Source organism: Dendrobium catenatum, unplaced genomic scaffold (assembly GCF_001605985.2).
Source record: "Dendrobium catenatum unplaced genomic scaffold, ASM160598v2 fragScaff_scaffold_1024, whole genome shotgun sequence".
NCBI lineage: Eukaryota > Viridiplantae > Streptophyta > Magnoliopsida > Asparagales > Orchidaceae > Dendrobium > Dendrobium catenatum.
In genome coordinates this window covers 2,746,412-2,765,644 of record NW_021319486.1, presented here as the reverse complement: position 1 = coordinate 2,765,644, position 19,233 = coordinate 2,746,412, and the positions used below count along the sequence as shown (strand labels likewise).

At 38.2% G+C, this 19,233-nt stretch overlaps 1 protein-coding gene across 1 annotated transcript; it reads left to right on the top strand.

The window, feature by feature from the left end:
- Positions 1 to 330: 330 nt before the first annotated feature.
- LOC110105087 (amino acid transporter AVT1A) lies at positions 331 to 17,139 on the top strand. Its single transcript, XM_020834453.2, has 3 exons — positions 331 to 823; positions 5,796 to 6,070; positions 16,913 to 17,139. Exons 1-3 carry the CDS (start codon positions 672 to 674, stop codon positions 17,137 to 17,139), a joined length of 654 nt encoding a protein of 217 aa, XP_020690112.1. The 5' UTR covers positions 331 to 671.
- Positions 17,140 to 19,233: the final 2,094 nt, after the last annotated feature.

Below are 19,233 nucleotides of genomic sequence, written 5' to 3'. Positions count from 1 at the left end.
ATACGCTTAAAATAATTTTTAAATTTGCTTAGGGCACCGAAAATCCCATTTTCTACTGCAAAATATAACAAAACTTTAAAATACAGTAATTCTGCTTCAATCGAACACCATTTCGCAGGCTTCGTCGTCTCGTAACTGTCTTTTTCCATTTTATGGGCAAATCCCGTTAGCACATAAAAATTTAGCATGAAATAGCGACAAAATTACCATCGATGAAAGAAGGACAAATAATTATTTGAGGTTCCATTAGAGATGCTCTCTCTCATCAGTTGTAAAAAGCAGCATTTTCTGTGATTATTTAAAATTTTGTATTTTACAAAAAAATGTTTTTCCGCGCGGGGATGACGAAGCTCTACGTCGGAACTCCGCGCGTAATAATTTCTCGAGCAGGAGGCGTGAAGCTATGGCCATGTTCTTCCTATTAATATGTTCCCCGCCATTGTTCTTATTCCCGACTTGTGCAGACAGCCGGTCATCCGTTATCCCCGCCACAATCACCTTAACCAAAAAAGGCAACCCCTAACGTGCCGGAACTTCCATATAAGTGGCCATGGAAAGGCGTCGAAGCGCCGGCAGGGACTTTTCACTTCTCCGGTGCATGGTGCTGGTCTCATTAAATCTCCTCCTCGCTCACGTTTTTTCTCTCTGCCAACTAGAGTGTTGTACTGGTGATGGCTGAGAAGGACGTCGAACTGTTCGTGGAGGACGGTATTTGCTGCGAGGATGGTGATGACTGTGTGGAGAGCAATGGAAGTGACAGCGGAAGCGAAGCGGAACATTGTGGGGAACGTTTGTCATCTAACCAGTGGCCCCAAAGCTACAGGTACTTTTTCCTCCAGTTTCCTCTTCGGGGATGCTGGAGGCAGAGCCATAAAATTTTCTAGAGAGGGCACAAATAAAAATTTTCAAAAATTTCTCATTATTTTTTCATTCCCAATGCTACGTTGCCTAAGTTCTTTAATTTGAAATGAGTGCGCAGATCACTTAAGAGCTGGTGAATGAGCTGCTCGTCATTGCCAGTTAAGAGGATATTGTCCACATAAATCAAAATGTATAAATGTTTAGAACCATGTTCATACAAGAGCAAAGAGGGATCTGCTGTACTCGGTTGGAAGCCAAACTTGATTAGATGTGTGGAGAATTTCTCAAACCGTTGTCTAGGAGATTGTTTCAAATCATTAATGGACTTTTTGAGAAGACAAACGGGATCCGGATGTAAAGGATCCACTAAGCCAATTGGTTGAGTCATGTAAACTGTGTCATTGAGATCTCCATGTAAAAAGACATTAAAAACATCAAGTTGTAGAGCGGTCCACTTATGAGTGACAACAATTGTAAGTAAAATGCGAATAGTAGATAATTTTGCTACAGAACTGAACGTTTCTAAGTAATCCAAGCCATATTCCAGAATAAATCCTTGTGCAACCAAACGTGCTTTGTGTCGAGCAATAGAGATGTTTGCATTATATTTGGTTTTATAAATCCACTTGCAACCAATAATATTTTGGGTTGGTGAGGGTGGAACTAGAATCCAAGTTCTTTGAGCTTGCAAAGCATCAAATTCTGTTGACATAGCTTGACGCCAAACTTGAAGCTTGGAAGCTTGAGTAACAAGTGGGATCAGCAGGTTGAAGCGAATGAGACGTGCTAATAATATGTTTGGGTTTAAGATGATCTGTTTTGGACCTTGTGAGCATGTGATGAGTTGGAGGCGGAGTGGTAGAATGAGATGCAGGTGCAGTTTGTGATGGTTTGGGTTGTGGAGGGCTCAATCAGTTGATAATTGTGGTATACTGGCCAAAGGTGAGGGGATTGTAAGTGGAGCTGGCTGATCATTGTGAGGAGTTGAAAATTCTAGAGTGGGACTTGGGGAAGAAAAATTTTGTTTATGAAGGGGAACAAGTGTTAATGGGGGAAGATATATAGGGAAGAATGAAGACGGAGACGGTTGTGTTGAAGAGTAGAATGGGAAAATATTTTCAAAAAACTTTATATGTCGGGAGATGTAAATTTTATTTGTTGAGATATTGTAGCACTTGTAACCTTTAGCATTCGAAGCATATCCAAGAAAAACACACGGCGTAGATTTTGGATCAAATTTGTGTTTGGGAATTGTGGGTAACCAAGGGTAACATAAGCAACCAAATGTTTTTTAAGAATGTGTAATCTGGTTGTGTTATAGAGACGTTGGTAAGGAGATATTTTCGGAGTTGGGGAAATGGGTAGATGATTTATGAGGTAAATAGTGGCGAGGAGCGTATCAGGCCAAAAATGTAGAGGAATGTTGACATCTAACATGAGAATGCGTAAGGTTTAGATGATATGATGATGCTTCCTTTCAGCAATCCCATTTTGTTATGGGGTGTAGGGACATGTTAATTGATGAAGGATGCCAACATTTTGTAAAGTGGTTTGGAAGGTGCAGTTAGTAAACTCACCACCATTATCGGATATGAGGATTTTAATTTGTTTGTTAAACTATTTTTCAACATAAGCTTTAAACAATAAAAATTTGAAGCATGCCTCAGATTTAAGTATCATAGGATAAACCCAACAATAATGCGAGTAATCATCCATAAACAGTATATAATATTTAAAACATTGGTTTGACAAAATTGGAGGACCCCATACATCAGTATGTATCAAAGCTAAATGTTCTTTGTTACAATTTGAAGAATGAGAAAAATGAAGTTTGTGATCTTTGAAAGAGCACAAGCTTTACAATAAAATGTGAAAGAAAAGATCTAAAAATAGTAGGTAAATCCGCTTGTAAGGAAGAGGATGGATGGCCCAAGCGGTGATGCCAAAGTGTGCTGAGGAGAGCAATGGATGGTGGATTGATGATGGGGACATCGGAACTTAAAAAGTTTTATCAGAGGCGTGGCGGCCGATCTACCACCATGATCATGCCGATGTATTTTTAAATTGTCATATGTATTTGTATTTTATTTATTTATGTTTGTATTTTCTTTAGTTATTTTTCCCTTTTATCCCTTAAGAGTGATCAAGTGTAAGCCCAAAGGGCGACGTCGTCTTTTATTTTTGAGTCTATTGTATGAGGCTATATATAGACCTTATGTTCTCTTTTGATGGTTAATGAATGAATGATAAAATTTTCTGCATTGTAAGTTCTTGTGAGAGCTTCATAGTGTTTGGGAGAGAAACCCCTTTGGAGAGGGAAGCGGATCACCCACCAACCTTGGAAGAGTCCGGGTTCGTGACTTGTTTTGTCGGTTCTTTCTTTCTAACCTCCCTCCTTACTTCTCCAATCTTCCATCGCCGGCCACATCTCAAACCCCACCACCTTCCTCTTCCCCACTCCACCTAGCTGCCAGCCACCCAAGACGGTTCCCTTGATTGGGTGACCACCCGACCCATCCACCTCCTCCAAACCCTAGCCTAGCCGTCGTTTCACCCTCTTCCCCTTGCCTCCATTTTCCTAATTTCCACATAATTACCTTGCTTTTTTTCTTAGCCTCTCTTGGGAAAGATTCTCGATTTCAATCATTGAATTCAAATTTGAAATTTGAAACATTTCCTAAAATAGAATCCTATTTTAGGAAAGTTTTTAAAATCATATCCAAATTGAATTTAAATTAGATTGGATTTAATTCCAATTCCTTTAATTGGTGGATCATATTCCAGCAAGTCTTAATACACTTTTTTAATTCTCCAAATCCCTCACTATGCCGCCGGCCCCCTCTTGGATTCCTTTGGAAATATTTCCAAAATTTAAGCAGCTCTCATGGAAATAATTCAAACCACTCATCCCTCTCTCTTGGCCGAAATTCTCAAAGTCCCCACCTCCTTTACTTATTTCCAACAAACAGAGAGAATAGAAACGCCGAAATTTTTACGCGGAAAACCCTGAAGGAAAAAACCACGAGGCCACGCCCAGTTGAAATGAATCCACTAGTGTTTGAATATATTACATATGATTGATTCGTTCTTGAACTTAAGGATGATCAAATTACAATAGCCAACCATTGGGTTGAAATGTAACGACGAATAGGGATCGGATGGAAGTCCAGTGAGGGTTGGTGGTCAGGCGTAAATCTGGCGTCAGTTGGTGGCTGGGTGGAAGTCCGACGACAGTTGGTGGTCCGGTGGAAGTCCGACGACAGTTGGTGGCCGGAAGGAAGTATGGTGAAAGTTTGGCGTGGTCGGTGGCCGGGAGGTGGTCGAGGAATCTGGTGGCAAGAGAGATCTGATTTCTCTTCCTTGCTCCCCTTTTAGTGTAGAATGAGAGATATATTTATAATTTTCAGGGAGTGGCATGACCAGTAAATAGGGAGAAGATCAAGAGCATGTTGAGAGTGTTTTGAATGGACGACCAATATCAATTTCCTTAATCGTGGACTGTTTATCGAGTATTTGAGTGTGTTAATGATATCAAAATTTGGCGATCTTGGGCTTGTTGGATTCGCCTCGTCGAGCCACTTGATTTGACTATAAGCATGTCGCATTTGGAAATCATGTGGCCATCCAATTTATGATTTAAACCTTCCAAATGCGCTTACGGTCTTCAATTTGAACCCACTTGGGCTCATATTGGGTCAAATTTGGTGTCGTTGGGTTTGTCTTTTCGAGACGTTCAGTTTGACTATAAGTTTACTGAAATTAGAGTTCGGATGGTCCCATATTTAATTTCGGAAGTTTCTAATTCAAATTTTGCCTCGTGATTCATGTTTGATCAAGATAAATTTTTTAATGATATATCAAAATTAAAATAAAAAAATATTGTGAACGACTTTCTAATGATTGTTTGATTACATGAAAGATCAACCTTAAGATAGTATTTTTTAGACTCGAATGTTGAGATCTGACTAAATATATTCAAAATGAGATAACTTAATTTTGTCATTTGTTGGCAACTTTGTTCCTATAGGTGTGATGAAATATGCTAGAAATTTGAACAAGTAAAAATTATAGAAGATAAGGGCTTAGGATTCGTAGAACACAAAGCAAGTATGATATATAATTTTAATGGGTGTGAATGAAAATTATTAGCAAATATGACCAAAAGATAATGTAGTTATTATTTCTTAATCAATTAAAATAGCTTGGATTTATCTTAAAGACAATGAAGGATATAGATGATAATATATCTTCTTATTTTGAAACTGAGTGATAAAAAATTCAAAGTATTTGAGGTGATACTATGCGTTAAGAGAATATCAGTGAGACTGGAGAAAATATTTAGAGCACATTATGCTTTATCGGCCTGACTTTTTGGTGATTAAAAAATACTAATTATCAAGTTGAATATGATAGAAATGAGAATGTTAGAATTTTAGGCAAAATTTGGAAGAATATGTTAATAAATGTTTATAATAAAGGGACGTGAGAGTAAAACCCATTAAAGATTTGTTGGTGAGAAATTGGCATTGTTGATGTGAGCATGCAAAAGTACAATAAGGTTAGAATATGGTCCAATTAGAAAAAAAGATGCCAAAATAATGTACAAGTATTAGACAAAACAATGGATGGGAAAAAAGTAGCATGGCTAATCGGATTGCATAAGAGGAGTTCTACTGGAATACTATAATGGTGAAAAAGTAGTATTAATCCAACTCTAAATAGTTGGAACAACGACACAATATAGATAATTATGATGATAAGTATGGTCTATTTATGTCAGAAAGTCGATCTAGTTGATTTATATGATAAGAGAATGAATTATGAGAATTATTAATTTTTTTATTTGTAATAATGTATTTATGTTTGCATTCTGAATGCATAATTATCCAAATTGAATTTTTTCTAATACACTGTTATGTTATTTCCAAACAAAGCATTGACTCAAGCACAACTTCTGCATTCCCAAGCTTTGGGTGGCTTAGAGGTACTTCAAGTAGATATTCAAGCCTTGACCTTGGCTCACAAAGTGGACATGATCTAAACTTGAAGCAACCTCTCCTTTCGGGAAGTATTATAGAGAAAGATGGTTTGGACAAGAACTTCAAGAAAATGATCAGTTTAACTGGAGACAAAGCAATTTCTTGTCATGTACAAATTCATGGAAAACTTGCTTCTCATGGTTGCAGTTTCACCCAGACTGTTTTTAATGGTAAAGTTATTTTTAGCTTTGATGTTTCTTTTAATTTCATTTTATGCTGTATTGGATTATTAAGGCTTCTCAATTCATCATATTATTGCATCAGATGGATTAAGTTTTAGGAAAATGATAAACCTAATTTTATGCTACATAAGCTTCAACTTATGGGCAAGTGCGATGAAACATAAAATAAATGCAGAAGAGATTGAACACAAAAAGGAAAGACCCAAATTTTATGTGGTTTTACTCAAATAAGCTAACATCTATGGGTGGATAGAGAGGATCTGATCCATTAACAAAGAAGCCACAATGATTATGTCTAATAAAGGGATACTTGCCAGCCTTTCTTAAAATCCGACTTCACCCTAGCTCCCAAAAAAAAAAAAAAAAAAAAAAAAAACCGCACGTATCCTATGATAAATGAGAGAGACCAATTTAAGAGAAAGAAAGAAAAAAAAAAGATGATTAAACAACATGAAAATTTTCCCCTTCAAAAGTTCCTATGAAGGACACTCATTTTCTTGAGATGATACTTTGAATTACAGGAAGTGAACTTATGAATCTTTCTCGCTTCTCTTCTCTCTCTTTTCAGTTTCTTCTCAACTCTTTCACCAAAAACTCAAGTTTGCCTTATACTTATATACAAATTAAGCTTTCACGCATTAATTTAGATAAGCACTAATCAAATGCAAAGCTACCTAACTCATGCAAAAACACTTCACATATTTTTCATGCTTTCACATGAGAAGCTTGATACCTATCTCATCAAGTGATTCTTGTATAGATATTGAATTAATACTTAACAAATCATCTAACTCATTTTTAAGCTTTCATGTAGGAAGTTTAAGTCTACATCACTATGTGATTCATGCATGTGCATGAGTTCGTAACAAGCAAATCTATCCCTTGACTCAATATTGTGAAAAAAATTATATCTCTTTTATGATTCATCTCCAATCCAAGGCTAAGTTCTTAAAGCTTCAAAGGGCCCATCACCTTGTAATCTCATTTAGCTTAAATATTGTTTGAGTTGAATAATTGCGCGAGACCTTTTTACGACAAATATTGCACTATGAAGTGGTACCATTGAACTTGATTGGGCACATGCCATTGAATTTTCATACCCGTGATGTTGTTCTGTCCTTGCTTGAATGTTGTAATTATCAACAGTAAGATAGATTGTACAACACAAGATTGATCCTCCTAATTATTTCTAATACTCCCCTCAACTTGTTCCCTATTTGTTTTGGAATATGTCTTGCAGCCTAGAAGCTTACTTGCTGCCCGTTCTCCAAATTGTGATGCTTTACTAAATTTGTTAAACTCAATGCATCAACACTCAATGTTGCACTTTAAAACACATTGATGTGAAACAACCAGGATTTTAAAAAAATAATAAAAGTTTTGTAAGCTTGCTACTTCACGAATAATGGATTACAAAAAAAAGATTAAAGAGTTATCTTTGACGAATTGTTTTATCATTCGGTTGCTATTTAGAAGGACAAGCCAATTCAAAGCAAAATTGACAAATCATAGTAAAGTCTAATGCACTTGTAATAACAATCCATAGGTTAATGTCAAGAGTTTTCACCTCAAGTTCCCTTGTACCTCACTAACGCTCTATGGGAATTATTTAATGGAGAGAAGTCTTGAGCGAACTAGACGATGCCACTTAAGAGGATGGTGACGTCGATGGTATTGATCAAAGGGGAAGAGAAGGAGGTAAGGTTGAATGTCCCACGAGTTGCCTCTGCACTAACAATTGTTGCTCGTCGATCACCTCCGCTAGGTGAAGAAGGATGTGATATATGTAGTCCTCAACGAAATCTTCTCTTCCTTGCTATAGAATTCATGTGGATTGGAGCTTCCAAGAGAAAGGTAGGAGGAAGAGGGGGTCGGCCAAGGAGAGAAGGGTGAGGATTTGGGTTGTGTGATTTTGGTTTTAGGGTTAGGTGGAGGGATGATTATTAAATCTGAATTTAGCTTCAGATTCAAGTAAATTGGGAGGGAATTTGATTTGAAATTTGTTTTCAAATTCAAATAAGGTTGGGATTTAAAAGGGAAATCCAAGGTGGAGCCCCATCATGGGCCGGTGACATTACTAGAGGGAGGGGGGTTTTGTGGAGGGAATTAATAGCTTCCAAAACAAGCTATGTAATTTTGGAAAGGAATTATTATATCCAATTAGGTCTAGATTTAATCACTTTCCTAATTTATAATTTCAAAAAAAGGAAAGTATTTGAAATTCAAAATTTGTATTTCAAATAATTACAATTCTTTCCTTCTTGGCTTGGCTTAATTTAGGAAAGCAACTATGATGAGGGAAATCATCATAATGATGGGAATTGTGGAGTGGTCCGGCGGCATAGGGGAGGGGGAAATTGGCTCGGGTGGAGGGAAATAGGTCTTGGGCCGGTGGTGGAGATGGGTTTAGAGGTGGGGTTGATGCAAGGAGGGGAGGTGATGGTGGCTGTTGGGTAGGGAGGAAGAAGAGGAAGCTAGGGAGGTGGAAAATGGGAGAGAAGAAGAAAAGATGTGGGAAAACCAAGAGCTCACTTGCAGGGGCTGTTGGGTACTTCGTTTGAGCCTCTCCTAGGCTCTTCCTCTCTCAAGTGCACACACAAGAAGAAGGAAACAAATCTGAATTTCATTCAAACATTCATTAAAAATTGATACAAAGACTTTGACCACTATATATAGGCCTTGCTAATGAAAATAAACAAAGATGCATACACCCATTGGGCTACAAAGCATTAAACTCCCTCATAGGGGTACAAAGGTCCACTGAAACAAAATAATAAAATAAAACTAATACAATAACAAAAAAGTCAATAATAGATGCTTCCGATCTTGGCCGTCGGTTTGCGATATCTCCTGTGATAAACATGCTGGAAACGACGACTGATGTCCTCATCACACATAGACCTTAATAGCATTAGATTCATCAGAGGACCTATACGCTATAACATCGAGGGAACTTGAGGATATTAGATTCTTTCTCAAATTTGGTACATACCTCACTTCAGCCAATAAAACAGTTGCACCATCATGCGCTTTACTTAAGAGCATTTTAACCTTTGGCTTTACACACATCTCTTTTCTCTTTTACTCACATTTGCCAAAACATTGGCTCCTATGTGGACAACATCTCCAATAGAACATATGAATTAAATAATTTGAAGTAATACTCATATATTATTTGCACTTGTCTCCATCAATCACCAAAGGGCTTCACTTGTATTAGCACCAAAATAATTTGCAACTACACTTCCATCAGCTAATTTCTCCCTATGTTGTCATTTGAACACTGTTCTTTTTGTTTCAAAGCATGACAATTTATATTTATGGTAAAATAAATTAATATTCTTGAATATACTATGAGACTTCCTCTTTTCATGATTAAAACTGGACCAATATTCATAGGATCTCTCTCTAAATTATAATAGACTACTAGGTGGTTCATCATCTCCCGTAAGTTTAGCAGTCACGTCCTTAGAAAAAAGCAAATTCTTAATATTTGTCAAGCTTATTGTATTATGTCCATATAGCTTGGTGGCTGAAAGTTCCTTGTAAGGAGTTAAGAGAACAATAACACCAAAGCCCGTTCTTGGTCATTAACATTCTGATGAGGACATCATTAGTGATTTCGACATGTGTACCATCGGAGACACCGGAGATCGACGGCCACGATCAGGAGTTTATATTTTGAGTCATTTTATGTAGTAGTTTATTTTATTATGGATGGTCATTTGATATTGTAGCCCCCGAGGGCATTTATGTCTTTTAGTCTTTGTTTCATTTTGGCCTATTTATAAGAGGCCTCATGCATTGTATTAGGGGATGATTATTGATGAATAAAAATTTCTTTCTCTTGTTGATCTCTTTGTGAGTTCATGAAATTTCCCAAGATCTTTTTGTGAGTTCTTGAGGAGATAGTATTGTGGATCTCTTTGTGAATTCTAGTGGATGAAGTATTGAGATTTGTGATCCTTAGTTTTCTTTTCTTCTCCGCCGATCTCTTCCTCCTCCACCTCAAGAGAAGACAACCTAAACTCCTTGGCTTGAAGAACCCGACCCCACCCTGCTTGCCGCCGCCCCTTGGAGCCCAAGTCGCCGGCTGCCTTCCCACCACTGGCCGACCACCTTGCCACCGGCCTCACACCATCCGCCCACCACCCTTCTCCCCTAGCCATCATATTTGAAATTCGAATTTCAAATTTCAAATTCTTTCCAAATTAGGAGATTCAAATTAGGAAAGTTTTTATGTTGAATCCAATTTTAAATTAAGTCAAATTGGATTTAATAAATTTTCTTTCCTAGTCATCACCACTTATTTGGAAACCCCCTCTCTTTCTCCCCAATCCCCTTCCTCCTCCTTGATGCCGCCGGCCCTTGATGGGTTCTCCCCATTGAATGCACATTAACCCTCACCCTTATTTGGAATCCAAGTTTGATTTCAAATATTTTCCCTCCTAACTCCTTAAAACTGAAATTAATATCAGTTTTTGGTCTAAACCTCATTTCCCTCTCTCTCTATACCGCTGGTCTCCCCTTCCTTGGCTCCCTCACATTAATTCTCCATCAAGGCATTAATCGCAATTAATTTGAAATCAAATTTCAAATTGCTTCCCTCCCAAGTTAATCTAAATATGAGAATAATTTCAGATTTAGCCCATACCACATCCACCCCAACCTAACCTAATTTCTCTCAAAGCCCTAGCCAACTCCCTCCCACTCCAAGCCGTCATCCTCTCTTCCTCTTCTTCCTTTTGGGTGCTCCTTCAACCCTTGGCAAGGATGCATGACGGATCCCGAAGTTGATCACGGATTCATACTCGATGCCCACGGAGGCATCCACATCGTTCGATCACCATTCTTCGACTTCGGGTTTGGTTTTGATGACACCGTTGAAGATTACTTGAACCGAATCCTTCCCCATCTCGTGGACATCCTTGACGATCAATTCTTGGACTACGAGTGGACCATCAACGGCCATCCACTCGTTTCTCCAACTCCCGCTTCTTCCCCGGCTACGAGTCCTCTCGGCATCACTTGTGTAATAGTGGTATCTCTAAGTGTGCTTACGATCCTCTTCCGCTAACCTCCACCTTCAAGAGTGATTAAAGGATCTCGAGGTGAAGGATCTATATTTTAAACGTAAGGCTTTGTTATAATTGGTTATTTGTATTATTTAAATCTTTGGTTATTCTTCTGCAAGTTCTTGTAATCTCCAAGTGTAATCAATTACTATGGCTTAATCCTTCATGACATCTTCTTGAACTTCTACTTGAGTAAACTAGACTTTTGTTAACCCCTGTATAAAGAGCAAAAGAGGAGAGCAGAGATACCTATGCGTCATCGAATCCCAGAAATTTCGCACGCCTCAGATTGTCGAAGGATCCCCGAAATCCTGCATGAAATTCTGCGAGCTGCTCTGATCTACGATCAAATCCTGCATATCCAGCCGACGTTCGCGTCTCTTCCCGTATTTCCTGCGACGGTGCCTCGATCAAACGACCACATGCGTCGTTAAATAGAAGCCGAGCTCCTCCCCACGACAACTTCACACATGCGAGCTTCAAGCCATGACGGAATCCCTTTCCCTGCCTCTCTGTCTGCGATCCCGACACCCTTCCGATCTCTTTAGCAGAGAGAGAGAGAGAGAGAGGGAGAGAGAGGAGTTGAGGTCCTTACCTGAAGTCGGCCTCCACCCTCTCTGTCCGACGATCGAAGCCCCGATCAAGCCGAACCTCCACCTCAAATCCACGACAGCCCTAAGTCACCTCCTTCGGCTTCTCTATCCGACCGAACTAGAGCTCCTCTCCGTCTCCTTGGTCGCCGCTTGACTTCGCTCATTTAACGACTCTCCCTTCCTGTTCGGATCGAAGTCACTCATTTTGATCGGAAGCAACACTTGGGAGCTCGTTCGCTCCTTCGACCAAATCCCGTGAAATAGCCTAACCGAGAGTGAGAGGGAGAGAAATTATACAATTATAATAATTATTTTTAATTAAAATTAACTTATTATGATTAATTACATTTAATTTTAATTAAATTAATTATAATTAATTCTATTAATTATAATTAATTTTAATCAGAATATATTTTAATTAATTATAATCTATAATAATTAATTATTATTAATTATAATTTATTAAAATTAATTAATATTCATTAGTTATAATTAAAGTAATTATAACTAATTATTTTAATTAATTTTAAATAAGATATAATTAATGATTTTAATTAATTATAATTAAAAATAATTATGATTATTTAATTATAAGCATTAAATAAAAGCAATAATCCCCCACTCTCCTTCCTCGACGTTCGTGTCGGACCGGCAAACCACCTAAGCACGCCTTTTAGCGTGGTGGGAAAGGCCCAGTTTTTCGTAGTTTTCCCCCTAAACGGGGGAGACGCCGGAAGGCTGCCGAAATTTCGGGTGAACGCAATACTACACTTGGACCTGATTGAACATTTGGAGGACTTTGACATTGAATTTGAGCCTAAATATGCAATGAATTAAAACCAAACTTAAAACAAATGAACTCAAAGTTGAATCAAATGATGAGAACTTGTAAGCTTGGATTTATAAGCTTGAACTTGAAAGACAATGAAGCTTGAACTGAACTTGACTCAAGCTCCTTTTTGAACTCGAATTGAACGACAAGAAGTTTGGACTTGAAAATGATGCAACAAACTTGAACTCTACAAGGACCACAGGGGACTTTGATTTGGACTTGAACAATAGAACAAAGAGATCAAATTCAAATGAACCTAAACTCAATTGAACTTGAGTTTGATACTTGAATTCAAACAGATGACTTGTGAACAAGGCTTGGACTTGGTTGAACTCAAAGGACAAGGATTTGGACATTAACATATTAAGTACAAACTTGAACAGAAGATTTAAAATCAAAGCTTAATCAAGTGATGTTGTAAGGAATGAGAACTTGATTCAAACTTGGACTTGAATTGAGCATGCATAAAGAACCATTCCTTGAATTTGGATAATCTTTGAATGATGATATTGAAATCAAATGTGAATATGTAAGTAGGGGACTCTTGTTAAGCAAGTCTCAATGTATATGAATGATGAACAATGAAATTTAGATGATTCAAAGTGTCCAACCAAGTTGACTTGCAAATGAGAGAAAGTGATCATACAATCAAGGCTACTAGAAGGATTTTGCATGAAGTGTATGATGAATACGGCGGCACTTTCATAATCAACATATGTATGCAAACAAACTAGTGGAAATCCACAAGGAATGAAAGTGTAACCAAATGGCAAATGTTCATCATAATGGTTTCGTAAAGGATTTGTGTCGCTCATCATAACACACACAAGCGAATGTTACAAGTTGTCAATAAAAATGCATTGGGAGATTATTGTTGAGTTCGATCCATTCAGCAAGTCAATGTTAATATACAAAGTGAATATGCTAATTCTACCTACAAATAACGATTCTAGTGGTGTCTCATAGATGATGAATCATTTATGAATAATAAAGATTGGCATACACATGGATATGGTAATTCTTCAATAAGAGACATTATAAATGTGATGATTTGCTAACCATCATATGCAATGCAGTAGGTCTACAAGCAAAGAGAGAGGAATGTTAAGGGTATAACTTCTTTCCAACCAATGCTTAATGTAGTCCATTGGGAATCATGCTTGATATAGTCCATTGGGAAGATAACAACTAATGAGTTGCTATGAATACGAAGGACCAAAAGTAAAACATAGAGGAATTTATGACAAATGAAGGCATCTACAAGCTATGTAGCAAGGGGAAGTGGGTACAGAGGGATCCTACAGTCAATACTTATCAAAATACATATGAATGCCTCAGTCTTCTACGATACAAGGTTGATATACAACAAGCACATTGATCTGCATGCAAACAATGATAGAAGATTTGCAATATATATAAATCCTTTATGAATACAAATGTATGTACAACATCCATCCAGGGGTAGATGCATAAAGACTACAGTAAATGCAGTATTCTGTAGTCAACTTCAGTCTAAGGATGAATACATCTACCTCCAGCAGTAGCAGCTGTATTGTAAAGACCAAAAATCACAGCAGAATGCATAAAGAATACAAGTTCCAACGAGCTTCTACAACCAAAACAGGAGATTAGTTAGTGCACTACAATCTACCTGTATAAATCATACAAGTAGTGCACAACAGTCTACCTGTGCAAAGCAGCAAACAATTCCATTCAAAAGTTGCTACAAAACGCCACCAGATCTACAACTTCTATGCAAGCGGGCAGTAGGCGTCTACAAGTACTTTCAAAATACCCCTGCACGTGCACTGTAATTTGTATACACATAGGTACACTAAAAGGGGTAAATACAATCTAAACCCGCAAGGGCCCCGTCAAGCGTGTTATTGGTACACACGTGACGTCTAGGGATGCCGCGCGGGTTATTAAATTTGAACCCGACCCTTCTAAGTAGATAAAAGGAGTTGACAATGTTCAATTATAAAATGCCCCCAAACACCCGCATGGGCCCCGACGAGCATGTTATTGGTATACACGTGACGTCTAGGGATGCTGCGCGGGTCAATGAGTGAATTCAAGTTCGAACCCGATCGTTCTATATAGACCAATAGGAGTCGACAAGGTTCGAACCCACAAACAAATATGTGGCCGTGACGACCATAATATTTGTTTTAATACATTCATATTAGGCCTTCAAAGCCTAAAATTAAGAGAATTCACTCTCAAAGGCATAAAGCCTACGAAACCCGATCCTCTGTCCACAGCCAGACAAAGTCGACAAGGTTCAAGCTTTAAATGAAAATGACCCCGAACACCCCGATGATGGCCGCGTTGATTGAAGATCTCAACCGGAGGGGTCCATTCCAAACACTTTCAAATTCCACCCAAATACCCACAAAAATCCCAAATATCAAAAAATCAAAAAATCTCAAAATCCCAAAATATTTAAAATATGAAATCCAACTATTAATCACTTAAAGCAAAGCCCATCCACCCTCCGCAACAGTCTGCCGGGGTGGACAAATTCAAATAAGCTCTAGCTCACAAAGAGCCAAATGCCTAGTCGAAAATATCACTAGGATCCATTCTCAAATAATCTCTTGCCAGTAAGGACGTGGTATGTGTCCTCTAACCGGCAGTTTCGCCGCCAAATGGCATTGCAGGTAAACAGTTATGACCCGGAGCCCTCTTAACCGAGTGGTTTTGCCGCCAAATGGCACCACAGATAGCGGTTATGGCCAGAGCCAATACGCTCCTTAATGACGTTAAATCCTTGAGATATGAATCAATAGGATATGATCGATAGGGCACAAAGCCCTCTGTTAGCTAAGGTGGATTCAAATTTGTCCCCTTAGACAAACATTCAACCCCGGTCTACAAGGTCCCCTTGGACGAAGCAACCCATGGCTGCCGACAAGGATCCTTCTGTCAGGTTGGGTTGACTACCTCCTCCGACTAAGTAGACCAGGGACCACGATGGCCCGGGACGACGGAACCATGAGATCTTGATCGGGTCTATCATCCATTTCCCCACCATCTACTTTAAGTGTAAGATGGTGCAATTTTGAATTTTAAATATCAAATCTCCCAAATCTCCAAATTTCCAAACCTAAGCTGCTATTATATGCCAGATAACACGTATTTCTTCGTATCTGATTGACGACTAGCCTTAATCGAAAGTTCTCTCTCGTGATCGGGAGGGGTAATTAACTATAGGGGCTTGCGCCTATAGAAAACCAGAACTCAGATCATAAAGTCCTCACTAAATGTGGGCGAAATCTCTGGGTAGTGTCTTATCTGCAAACCCATATGCCTTCCAAAATTTACCCCGTAACTTATTTCGTTAAAACTCCCTCGCCGAATAAAAAGAAAAAGTGCGGCGGGGAGGCCGGGGCCGAATTTTCGGAGCCCACAACTTTATTGATAGCATGGAAAGTTCATAACTTTTATTAATCCCTTAAGTGCAATTCTTGTCACCGCATTTAGTTTCACATCACATTCGCATTAAATTTCTTAAATCTCAAATGATGAAATTGATCTCATTTATATGTGATTTAATTAACATATCGTCTTGTATGATAAGCAAGCAGAGTCTTTGCTTTTTGTTGGAGAGACATATGATCATGCAAAAAGACTCCAATTTGAGCTACAAATGTCTGTGATTGTTTCCTTTAAGACCTATATCAAGTCATCTTTTTCCAAATGTAGCTGAAGCACTAAGAGGACCTTCTAAAACCAATGTAAATCCTCATTTAACAAAGCAAAGAGAAGCCCTAAGTCTCAAAAGACGAGGAAAATCACTTAGAAAAAAGTAAAAAGTTTAATAAAAAAAAGATGAAAATCACCCACTTCAGACGTTTCTTAAAAAGGACGCACCATGATTTTGTTGAGATATTACTTCAAAGTCTCGGAAATAAACTTCATATGATTTTCTTTTCTTTCTTCCCCTTCTCCCTTTTTCACTCTCACCTCAACTCCTTCACAAAAACTTAATACTTCTTAATGCTCTCATACAAACTAAACTTCAGTATATTAACTTATATCAACAAAAATGTAATTCAAAGTTACTTAGCTTAAGCAAAATCATCTATCACATTTTCATGTTTTCACGCAAGATGCTTGGTACCCACCTCTTCATTTGTTTCATGCATAAATGTTAAGTCAATGCCTAACAAATCACCTAACCCTTCTTTAAGCTTTTACACAAGAAGCTTCAAACTTAGCTCACTATGTTATTCATGTTATTGAGTAAATAACTAGCAAAAAAGTTATCTTGTTAACCACTTATCTATTCTTTTGTTTTAAGGTTAATTTTCTTGTTTACAAACAGGAATTAATGTACTGGTAGGTGCTGGTCTTATTTCCATTCCGCATACAATCAGAGAGGCTGGTTGGATTGCGTTGGCATTCTTAGTGTTTTTTTCAATTGTTTGCTGCTACACTGGATTTCTTTTGAAATACTGTTTTGAGAGCAAAGAAGGCATTTTAAGCTACCCAGATGTTGGAGAAGCTGCATTTGGGAGATACGGGCGACTTTTTATATCGGTGAGTTCGTAATTTTTTTAAGCGAAATTTATGGGTTGATTGGAAGCACAGGGCATTAATGACAACTAAGTATATAATATGTTGGACTTAAAAATATTAAGCTTATGTAAGTTGTATTTTTATGCTTAAGCTTAATAATCTAACGTGTAACATTACAAATATATGCACTAAAGACTCTTGGATCTTTCAGTGTGTGTGTTCTCTATTCTTTTCATGCCTAATGATGCTTGGGAAATCTATATTTCTCTTGATCTACAAGAATTAAAAAAATTAGGATCAGGGGCTTGTTTCCATGAATTTTGTTTATTATCATCATTTAATGGATATGCTATTTGATGCAAGGAAATATCATCTCTCTTCTTTTTTTCTCATTTGTCTCAAGTTATAGCAACTTGCTTTTAAAAATTTCTGAACTCGTCAAAAATTATTTTTTAATTCATCTTGAAGCATAGCCTGTTATCAGGAATACAAAAAACAAAGGCTCATAAAGGAATTTAATACTGAACAGGTTCTAAGGATTCCGGCCGAGTGCCTCTTCTTTACAAAAATATCCTTGATGTGTTATTCTGACTCATTATTGATTGCATAATCTATGAGAAATTTAAGCTTGGCTTGTTGTATCACCAGATAAGAAACAGCTGAAAAGAGAAGGCATGGAAGGGTTGACCCACCTATAGTGCTTTATGGCTAGAAAGCCTGTTAAGCCAGGACTGTTGGACTTGAAAGACATAATTACTCACTAAAATTTACAACTTAACTCAATAAAATCATTAGTTGTGTGATTACATGGGTGATATTTGAATGAGTTTGCTATTAGAAACCTGTTAGAAAATACTTGAAGATCTCAAGTAAAACCTAACGATCACGACGAAAACAATGAGAACTATCCACAATTCCAACAGAAAAAAGTAGTTTTTATTGCGATAATCAAAGATAACAGAACAAAAAATATCAAGATACAATGGATTCTCAATTTGATAGGAGGCTCTATCTCTCCCAATCCCTAGACGCCGCAAGAGCCCAAGTCACTAAACTCCAAGACGAAAACAGCCACAATAATTTGCATAATCCTAACCCTAATCTTTTCTTCCTACTTAAAGCATACAATTAAACCTCCTAAGCCAAATTACTCCTTAGCCCTAGCCGCCCCCTCCCTTCCTAATTGGATTCATGAGTGGGACCCACCCATGCTTGGGCGGCAAAATCAAAAGGGCGGACTTGCTTGGTCTGCCTCTTGTACACTGGGCCAGCCCATTGCCAAGGGTCCGCCTCTTGTACACTTGGGCCAATCCATTGCCAAGGGCCGGATAGACCAATCCAGCATGGACCGGTCTAACAATACCCCCCTCTCAAAGAATCACCTTGTCCCTAAGGTAAAATGAGGGGAAATGATACTTTACCCTCTCATAAGGCTCCCACGTGGCATCGTAGTCCGGTAGGCTCTTCCATTTGGCCAGGACTTCTTTAGTTCCCCCATCTCCCTGGAGAACCCTCATCAATTCTAAGGGTTCAAATACAACATCCAAGTCCTCTGTCAACGTCACTAGTAGCTCAGAACTTGCTGCATGATCCCTAATTTTTGCCCTCCTTAGTTGTGATACATGGAAACCGAGATGTATGATTGCTATCGATGACAATTTCTACCAATATGCCACCGTTCCGATCCTCTCTAATATCTCAAATGACCCAAAATACCTTGGGGCAAGCTTCTCATTCCTCCTATTGGTGACGGTCTTCTACCTGTACTGTTGAAGTTTTAAGAACACCCTTTCCTCTACCTCAAATTGGATGTCCTTCCTATGCCCATCTACTTGTTTCTTCATAATTTGATGAGCCCTCAATAGATGCCTCTTCAATTATTCCAACACCCAGCCCCTCTCTTCCAAATATTTCTCCACTGAAGAACCTGGGGTGCTATTATGCCTAAAATACACTAGGTGAGGTTGATCTCTTATGTACAACACTTTGAATGGGTTCATATGAGAAGCATATTGATATGAAGTGTTGTACTAGCACTCTACCCATGCCAACCACTTGGCCCACAACCTAGGTGTCTCCAACACAGCATCGTAGGTATGTCTCCAAGCTCCTATTGATCACCTTTGC

Coding starts and splice junctions, on each gene's coding strand:
- LOC110105087 (XM_020834453.2), top strand. CDS start 672: ATGGCTGAGAAGGACGTCGAACTGTTCGTGGAGGACGGTATTTGCTGC. Junction 824..5,795: donor CAGTGGCCCCAAAGCTACAG/GTACTTTTTCCT, acceptor TTCCAAACAAAG/CATTGACTCAAGCACAACTT. Junction 6,071..16,912: donor CACCCAGACTGTTTTTAATG/GTAAAGTTATTT, acceptor GTTTACAAACAG/GAATTAATGTACTGGTAGGT.